Source organism: Chanos chanos, chromosome 10 (genome assembly GCF_902362185.1).
Source record: "Chanos chanos chromosome 10, fChaCha1.1, whole genome shotgun sequence".
NCBI classification, from domain to species: Eukaryota; Metazoa; Chordata; class Actinopteri; order Gonorynchiformes; family Chanidae; genus Chanos; species Chanos chanos.
The window spans coordinates 7,045,841-7,056,316 of NC_044504.1; the positions used below are offsets into that span (position 1 = coordinate 7,045,841).

The following is a 10,476-nucleotide window of genomic DNA, read 5'->3' on the forward strand; positions in this document are numbered from 1 at the left end:
AATGTGATTCTTACAAGCGACGTGCTGTCAGAGCGCTAAACTAAAACTAAAAGGATTAGCAAGACAATCAAACGGTGCCTCCACTGGATACCCTGGGGGCGTGTAACAATACAAACTCAAATTCGTCAAAGCAAACCCAAGTTTTTTGATTTGCTTATGTGACTTCAGACTGTGACTGTCCTTGACAAGACCGGTGGGCGGAAAACAAGTGACTGGAGTAGAATCACATCCTTGGAACAAAGACCAAATTTACAGTATCGATTCTCACATGTCTAAAGGCCAGGTAATAAAAGCACCTTTTGTGAGAGGCATTTCAGTCTTGGTCTCGCGGAGAGTATAATATCACGCAGTAACTGCATTTGAATAAAAATAAATGAACCAACGCTACGTTCCAGTTGTTTTTCATAGTAATATGCGTCAGCATTCTTGAGGTCGCTTACTAGCTTACTAGCTTCCAATAAAACGACCCTTTCATGACCTACAAAAATATCTTATGGTATTATCTTAGAGTTTAATTGGCTATATTATAATAGACTCATACCACTTAACCCACCGTATAACTACATACTTAGTAAACTTGCTTCACATTTGTGCGTAATGACCGGGCTACACACTGATCTCTGTCAAAGGAAATCTCAATTTTCTAGTGTATAATTTTCAGTGGTGCAACATTTTTTTCCCTAATGAGTTATTTTTGTTTTGGGGTTTTAAACGGAGTCCTTGTGTGTGTGTGTCCCTCTCAGTGGGAAGCTGAGCTTGCAACATCCAAGTCCAGGGTCAAGACTGGACAGAAACTCATATACTATTAAGTGAAAACAACCAGATTCCAGGGTTTCAAAACATGTTTTCACCCTTACTCTTGAAATGCAAGCCATAGCCATTACCGTATCCAAGTGGTGCAAAAGCAGAGAGAAAAAAAAAAAGACAAGAAAAGACAAGACCAGCTGTAAAACCTTAGGGACGAGTGAGGGCACTACTTTAGGTTACTCTGAGGCAGTAGAGTCTGTGTAATGTGATAGGGTACACAGTGGCAGGCGGTAACCGGCTGGACACGCAGGGGAGATATTTTCAGGACCAAGTCTGTGCTTAAGACGAGCAAAACAGCCTCTGAACAGAAGCGGGCAACTTCCTTTTCCTCCAGTGAAACTCTGCTGGTTCACATTTTATATCTACACTCAGAAAAAAAACGTTCATTCTCTTACAACAAAATGAGAAAATCTTTCTGCTTGCGTAGCATTTTTTTTAGTCGGCCTTACTCACAAAATGTGTTTCATATAATGAAAGTAACAATATAAATGTATTTGTCAAATGAAAACAACGGAGATTATGAATGATTGCATGAAGTACAACAGAATGAATAAAGCAGATATTTCCTTTAAATAAACCATGAGTGTGAAATTTCTAGCACTTTAAGATAATAGTATTTGATACTGAGCTTGCCACAGTATTGAACATGACTCCTGGAAGGGCTCTGGTGAGGAGCACTAAAGCAGACACAAATCATCACAGCTTGGTTCTCTTTTAGTCCTTAGGATTGGTACTACAGGTTGTTCCATGTATTATTTCCATGATGTTTATGCTGGGACCTAGCCAATGCTCATCACAGATTAGTGTGTGTGTGTGTGTGTGTGTGTGTGTGTGTGTGTGTGTGTGTGTGTGTGTGTGTGTGTGTGAGAGAACAGCAGCTCAATGTTTTTCATATCTACATAGCAGATAGCCGCCGGATGGCAGGCTACTATGCAAATTTTATGAAAACTGTGACTGCGCATATGAAATATACTTTTATCACTTAAGAGCTCCGATAAACATTCTGATGAGGATAACAGTTAATAAAAGAGACCAAAAAAACCCCTAATGTAACACTGATTTTCAGAATCATTATAGCCGTGAAGAGAGGCCAATTTAAACATAAATCGAGTCGTATCAAGAGAACAAGTTGTTTCTCCCAGACAAGAATGCCTCTATTTTCATATTTACACTCACTGAAGAGTATCATATCTGTCCAGAATTCTGGGACATAACTGTGAAGACACATAACCATGGTTGATTAAGCACTAAAACAACTGCCCATGAATTTGAATAACCTTTGACTTAAAAAGTAAAGATTTGGGAATTTATGGAGTTTCTGAAAGCTATTAGCCTACAGAAAACCAATAATAAAGCCAATGATTTGTTTTGCCCATCAAAAACACGCTCAAAAAATGTTTCATGGATTTAATCAGACGATAGATCAGAAAAGAGTCTGGACTGTTGCTGATATTGTTAAAGATCTTTAATGAAGAGGTAACATTAACTATTTGGAGATGTCTGACTCTTGACTCTTCTAATAGGGCGCTAAGAGGGAGACCAATCGGAAACATCGATTTTCACTCAATGCCTGTGAACAACATCCACTTTAACAACACCAAGTCATTTCACAATGGCATTCTCCAGTGACATCTCCCTCCTCATGAAACTATTCAAGATTTCTTCAGCAAAGGAAATGCGGTGTCAGGCAATCATCAATACTGTTTTCTGTGAGATACGACAGTATTAAAATGTCCTGCAGTCTTTCTTTCTCTTGTTCTTGTTCTCTCAGAACTGACTGTTTTGGAACAACTTTAGAATCATTGGGTCTCTCTATTTCAGTTTGAACAATCAATGTGGTTACCACAGTAACAGCAGTTAGAGTTCTGATGCACTGAGATTCCAAATCCTGTCTGACCTAAACAGGACAAACTAACACATGACACAGTTTCACAAACACAGACCTCTGAGCCAGAAATATGTTGCTCCATTAATGTGAAAAACATCTCAAAAACAAAAAAAGAAAAAGTTGGCAGCCAGTTCTGCCAGCCAACAAGTCCTAAAACTACTGAGTTCAAAATGTAGTAAGCTACATCTGCAACATTTAAATTCACAATGACACCAGTACTAAATGTGCTGAGTGAATGTGGAAAATACTGATTATTACACATTACAAAGAATTGTTTTACGTTCCTATTTCTACAACTCTTTATGAAAAGCTGATTTACTAAGCTAGGATTTATTATAACTCTATTTACATTGGCTACATGTCTCTGACCACATGAGCCAGGCTCAGACAAAGAAGATTACATTTCGTAAAACAGACTACTGACAGGTAAGTCTTACAAAATTCTTACTGCAATTCTGGAATACATCCATGAGCGTATGAGAACGTATAATGCTGTATATGAGTATGACTTTGTGTAATATAGCATGCTGGCAAAACACAATTCAGATTAGAGTTCAGATCACACAGTAACCCTTTCAGAATCAGGAGTCGTCGGTTTATGACAGCAGAACTCTAAATAATTCCTCTATCAGAGAAGATTTACAACTAAAAAAAAATGGACTGGATTTATGCCATTTTCTTTTTTTTTTTAATATCACTCCCATTGCTGCTATTTTAAATGGGTTATCTCAGTGAATTGTGTAAGAGCAGGAAACCAAGGTGTAAACAGTTTTGCTGATAAAATGTCAGTAATAAAATGGTTCACCCATAACACAAATGTTGTAGGAAATTGCTGGTTTTCTGTTCTGAGAGGTTTGGGATTGAATAGACAGACTCTCACAGGCCATCCGTGCTACTTTTACCGTGCAAGCTTAGATCAATGTGTTGGTATGCTTTTGTAATACATCTCCAGCAGTCAGACACACTCTAAGATCCTCCACACAGACATCCAGTTCAATAATACCCTCCAAGTCAAGAGTAAAAAATAATACTAGATTCAGTTATTAGCATTTCAGAACAACCTTTCCCTCAGACGGCGCCTGAGGAGTGTGTATGTACCCTGTCCATTAAGATATAAACAAAGACAACTACAATGCAAAAGTCTTACAGCTTCATCCAACAACTGTTCCAGCTTCATCCATGAATTCAAAAACTATACAATCGCCCGGGCAGTCAAAGCACACTGTAGGTCAACACTCAATCCAACAGTCATGATTATTGCAAATTAAGATTAAAGGGGATTATTCCATATTCCATATTGAGGTCTATTGTAAAGCACCACATAATCACCGCCTGTTCACAGAGAGACATCCACACGGTTCCTCCAATGATGTAAAAGTGTGTACTTTAGCGTCCCATGTGAAACCCATTACTTCTATCTCCAGCCATGGCAGCTTCAGAGCGCTACCTGCTACCCAGCAGATCTGTGTAGGATTTTTCACTCCCCCTGCTAGGTTGACAGAGGATATTTATAAACCACCCGGGATGATCACAGCTTGGCCGCCGATGACCTCAGCCAGGGAGTATTATGTCACAGGATATGAGGGGAGACAGATCAACGCTCCACTGGTCTAGCCAAGCTGTAGCCAGAGTGCAGAGGTTTACAGTATGTGGGGAGATCCCATTTTATGCCGTAAATCTGGGGTCTGCTCCCTTACTTAGGAAGAAGGGGGAAGTCACTTTAGAAGTTAAAGGCTACATTGCCTGAATGACAACAAACTCAGGTGAGTAGATAATGTAAATGAAATACTGCTGTTGATTCGCTAGCAACAACAGTGCACAAACAACAACCTCTGATTTGATTTGATATCCGCTTGACATAAAATGAATCAGCTGATATGAAATCAACTTAATTTGATATCAGTCGCTGTTATGAAATGTCAAAAAAAAAAAAAAAAAAACTTTGTATATATGAAAAACTTAATATAATAACATTCAATTCACACAACAGTGTAATAACAAGCAACCTCTGATGCTAACGGGTTGGGATACTGAAATTATAGACATACCTGGGTACAGGTGTAGCGTCTCATTGTTGCAGAAATCAGTGAAGCAGCAGTTTCTCTTGGACACATTTCTGGAGCTGTAACAGAACACCTGGCCCTTCATCTCTGACGGAGACAGGCAGGATTTTACCGCCTCTTCTTTACCATCTATGAGCATGACTGAGTTCCAGCACGCCCCATCAGCACCTGTCTCACACGTGTTGTTTACACACAGGTGACACACACACTTCAGGGCTGAAACAAAAAGAAAAATCTACACCTCAGTCTCTTTTCTTTTTTTTTTTCTTTCTTTTTTGTGATGCAAAATGCAAAACATTTTAGCAATACGATGGTCAAACTCTCTGCTTAAGGTCTTAAATCAGCATCATGCATTTTGGCAGTTTCATTTACTTATTCATTAGTCTGTTAATTAACAGTTAATTAACCGATCAACGAGTATTACGCTTGACTTTAACTTAAATCAAGATCTTGTTCGGGTTTAAAACCCCAAGACCTGACGCTAGTGAAGATAACGGATAGTCCTGAACTTCACAGAGACTGAATAATATCCCCTTTTCATTGTGTTAGCACTGACTCATAACAAAAGATCAGAAATAGTAAGGTTGAGAACTCAGGTAATCTTGTTAACAACCATGTTCCGGAGCCATTCATGGACAATGGCCACTTGCTCTTTCTAAGAGATGCTTACGAAACTCCATGCTCTTGGACTGAAGGGAATAGCTATGTAATCCCGCTTACGCTAACACCCTCGTAATCTTGAGCTGCTCTTGGTATACCTGTCCTAATTTGACAATGGCTACCAATGAAATGGCTCCTTTTCTCTCTTCCTCTTTTGTGTCGATCTAGGCAGACAAATGGCATTGGAGAGCAATAAGCAATGGTCAGTACAATTACCCAGTAACTGAGGGTACAAACTGAACACAGAACAACCACAGACCTTCCCTATTGTCTGGGAAAAATGGATAGATACGTACTATACTGTCCATGTAAGAAAGAAACATCGGGGTTCATAAACATACTGACAACAGTTATTCTTCTGTCACAGAGCCTTGGGAGGGAAGCTTCTCATTTGTTTTTTTTCTGTAGACTACCACATTCCACAAAGCTAACCACTCATCTCAGATCTGCCCCCATGGCTGACTTAAAGTAATGTAAAAAGTTTGAAAGGTCATTTGGGACCGGGCACTATCTTGTGGCGAGATGGAAGGAAATGTTCGCGCACACAAATTATGGGGAATGTCACAAAACGGAGGCGCATTACTTTTAGACTCTCCACTGAAAGCGGGGAAATGAATTTACTTTGATTTTCTGTCTGGCGAAAAGCAAAATGTAGAGCCCTTTTTAATTCGGACAGCGCTGCCCGCATTCCCATTTACCACAGAGATGTGTTCCATCCTGGCTTCATCCCAATGTCCGTCTGCACTCTATTCTTCTGAGAGGAATTTAGATTTGCTTTCAAAAGTCAAATTCTTCAGTTCAGAATCTTAAAAATGCTGGCTCCAAGCATCAGCTATCTCTGTAGGAGGACTCTGAGTTCATAATATCAGCTCTTGCTTTTTTGTGCCAATCGTAAGAAAGGATAGAAATATGGAAGGTATGATTGAAGAGAAAGAATGACAATTCCTCAGGTGTAAACGGTTATTGATGGCGTGATAGCTGCATATAAACAAAAAGCGAGATTATTCCCAATGAAACATCTGTTCATAGAATTTCTTTAGAAGTTTCAAGATCAAATGTTTTTTTTTTCTGACCAAAACAGACAACTGAACATACAACAATGTTCAATCATTCTCACCGATATTCTCTCCTTTGACTTCAGAGTAAGTAAAAAAAAAGCTCACATAGGAATCTCAACTAGTAAGTTGTTGACGGACTGACAGAACCCCCCCCCCCCCCCCAAAAAAATTACACATTTTTTCCAGTTCCAGAAGGCCACTGATTATTCCAGCTGTCGACTATTCATTAAACCTTTAATGAATCCAATCAGGTTTGTTAGTACCATAAATTTGTGGGCTACCACAAACTGTTATGGGATACCATAAACCGTGTGGTCCGATGGCTGAAGGAGCTTGGCATTAGATAATAAAGGCCTATACCATAACAACAGTTTCATGTCCATGAAATGAGTGTATCTCAATGTACAAACATTGGCTGTAATGAATGTTGTTGAGTTGTTTGTGTTTTTGCTTGAGTGACTAATTCCTTCCTGTGTCACATTCCCGTCAGGCCAATCACGTCTCTCTGGGCAGGTATCCTTAGCGACAAAGACTTTTACAAAGAGGAGCTTGAGCCTAACTCGTGACCGATCTGTCAAAGTGAGCACAGAGAAAGTTGTGACAGATTGTTGTCAGACTTCTGCTGACCAGTACGAGCTGGCTTTGGTTGGTCTGGTGTCATTTGTTAAGTGTGTAGAATAGATTTCATCAGCCGCTGAGGAGGAAGTACCCTTTCAAACAGGTAAAGAAAGTCACCACTCTCTCTTAGCAAAACTAAAACACAATCTCTTCTTCTCTGAAAGTATGAAACGCATATATAACTGGTTATAAATACAGCATACAGGCTATAAATCCACTGTGTCAAGTATAAATTTCAACGTATGACACGGGAGACTTAAATCCGTGTATAAAAATGTATCACCTAAAATGTGTCACCTAAGCAAGACACTATGAGAAAAAGCAAACAAAATCAGGATAAAATCAAAGACAAAAGCCCCCAGCATGAATGTGAGATAAGCCTTCTTACTTTTGCACTCACTGTGTATATTTACATCGGAAGACCAAAATAGTAAAAAAAAAAAAAAAAAAAAAAAGTTCAAATGTTTTAGTTGGCAAAGACTGCTATCAACTTGAGAAATTAAAGAATGCTAAATTACTCACTTCTAAATCACTCATATAGCAACACGAAAATTGTTGTTATGCACCTGACTGTTCAGTAAAAATCTTCTTTTCTCCTATATCTTGTAGGTTACACACCGCATGTGCAGCCAGTGCGAACTGCCCGAGAACCGTGAAGGCGCTGACAGCTTGACCGCAGCAAATGACTTGACCGCAGTGACTGAAAGGGGGGGGGGGGCATTCTGTTTCTGTATTTTAGATTCAGCGATATGCTGTCAAGTAATGTCAAACGATACAACCAATGTCCAAACTCATATTTGCCAAAAATTGCAGTCTTTTAGCACACAGCTGAATACATCGTGCAAAATGTCGTCCTGAAAGAAGTAATTCAAAGTTGGAGAGAAGAAATGAACAGAGCCCTCCTGTGAAATATAAGCATGCAATTATCAGCATCGACTGAGCCGTAACTTAGACAACATCACTGAGAGACACTCACAGTTACGGACGACATTTAAGCAGTTTGCCGAATAAACGTCATCCTGTCACACACAGACAAGCGTGGTTCTCCATAAAAGATCAAATAAACTGGCTGTCACAAATGACAAGTCGTCTGCTTTCATTTAGTCGATATGTTTACGTATGTGCAACAGTTTTTCCAGCGCACCTGTAAACAGTTGGCTTTAGAAACGTATAAAAGTATCCAGTCTGATTTAACGCACCTCTAACTCTGTCTGTTATATAATCTAGTCATTTACTTGCATAATGTCCAGAGTCCGTTGGCTAATGTTAGTCATACATAATAAAAAATAAAGGAGAACCAGCTAATGTTTCTGGTCATGGGGTTCACATCAACCCTGGTCAACGTCTCAGAATGTATAATCAGATTACTGGCAGACATATTAATATAATTGCCAAGTTTTGACAGGAAATAACAACATTTTGAATATTATGAAAATGTTGCTTTTATTGTGAAATATCATTCATAGGTTAAACATGATTGATACAAAACACTCGCTATGCGTCAACAAAGTAAAACATGGAAAAGTGCTTGTACCTGCAGTGAGCTGAGCCACTGACAGCAGTACCAGGGTCGCCTGCGCAGTTGAACACCTGAGACGACTCATGGCCGGCGATTCATCTGCTTGTTTCGGAGACTGACTGTCTACACCGCTTTTTCAGTCATAACCATTGCGATGTTTTTTCTTCAGTATCTCCTCAGCGATACTTTTGCATTGCTCCACTCTGCTCTGAATAAACGAGGAGATTCTGAATACGCAATAAAAGATTTGCCCCGCCTCCGCTGGCTGGAATGTAAGAGGCTTAATGCTCCCGGCTACCAATAAAGACATGGGTGACGTAGGGATGAACTCAAGAAACATTATAGATTGACTCTGAAACTGTCGAGCCCACGTGTTGCTTGACTGCATGAGAACATTGAGAGTATATGTGAATGACACATATGGAATAACGTCGTGTGAATGGTGTTTTTCGATCGTGACTTTTAGATTTGAAGAAGGATAAAAATAAATAAATAAATAAACTGGTATGGACGTACGCTCTCTCTGTTCAGGAAATGACAAGTATCCTCTGTGACAGATGTATGGATTCTAAAGTATGAACAGACTAGCATGTTATAGACGGACATTTCAGAAACCGAGCTGGACCAGACACAATTCCTAACTTTAGTAACGGTGATCTCACTTTGCCACATTCTGAGACACCTATGGTTAATGCTCTCAAATCAGCCAGAGCTCAATCTGTCTCCATAGCAACTTCAAAAAGCACTTTGAATATAGCTTTTGACTTGCTTTTTATACATCACCTGCATTCTTAATTAAACAATGAGTTCTCTGCTCACGCACGTTCAGTAATATCCCACTTTAACTAATCAATGTCTACATAAGTGCCTTTTGAGAGACTAAAGGAGTCAATGAAGCGACATCTCGGTAAATGTATGGTTTTAATTGGGCTCATTTCAGAGTCATAAATTTACGCAGAAACACAGCTGAAAAGAAGCAGGGTACTGAATTGAGAACTCCCGCCCAAAGAACTCAAGGTATATATCATATTATTGATACTCACTATGGACATTCAAACCATCCACCATGCTCTGAAACCAAAAAATAAAGGACTCAGAGTAAGCAGAAGTAAAACATCCTTTATTTGAAATGAGGTTGTTTACTCACTTATTAAAAAACAACAACAACAACAACAACCACCTCTATCCATCCCAGCTTATATGGAAAGGGATGACCATACCAGAGTAATATTTGTAATATTTTTGTTTGTTTTTTTTTGGGGGGGGGGGGGCACATGCCTAAAAGTTGATGTGTCCCAAAATTAAAACAGATGAACAATTTTTGTCTCCATTTGGCAAAAGTCCTACTCCACATTATCAGTAATATGCAGCTATTGAGGCATTTTTTTGTTTTTTTTTTTCAACAAATGAATTCTAAATTCATTGATTTTGTGCCAAGGCCGACTTGTATTTGAAATGCAAATAATCTGACATGGTCCAGATATTTTGCTGTACCCTGGAGACGAAAAGTCCGTTTGTGACAAGAAATGCTCATTTTTGGAGTCAAAGGTTACATAAATGTTACTCAATGAGAAACTGATATGGTAAAATCAGTATAAACTCTGGTGTATGATACTATGGGAAATCAGGGAAGACTCTTAAGGCTTTTTTGTTTGTTGAGATGAATTTGTGTGAAAGATGAGACGAATAACACCTACATTTTTCTATTTAATTATTATAAATCACTACCTGATAAAAAACATCAAAGAAATAATAATTATAATAATAAAAAGTTGAAGTTTGACTTCAGTTCCTCTGATTGACAATGCACACACTAAGACAACAGTGCATTACAGGCATATCTTTGTCTCTTGAGTTCAGAAT

The 10,476-nt window shown here is 38.9% G+C and overlaps 1 protein-coding gene across 1 annotated transcript in view; it reads right to left on the reverse strand.

Moving 5' to 3' along the window:
* The window catches only part of acvr1c (activin A receptor type 1C), a 13,244-nt gene extending 8,332 nt beyond the window's left edge, over positions 1-4,912 (reverse strand). The window contains exon 1 of the mRNA XM_030785829.1: positions 4,744-4,912. Within this exon, the coding sequence (XP_030641689.1) occupies positions 4,744-4,897 (154 nt within the window). The 5' untranslated portion in view covers positions 4,898-4,912. The remainder of the gene's footprint in view (positions 1-4,743) is intronic.
* Between the last annotated feature and the right edge of the window lie 5,564 nt (positions 4,913-10,476).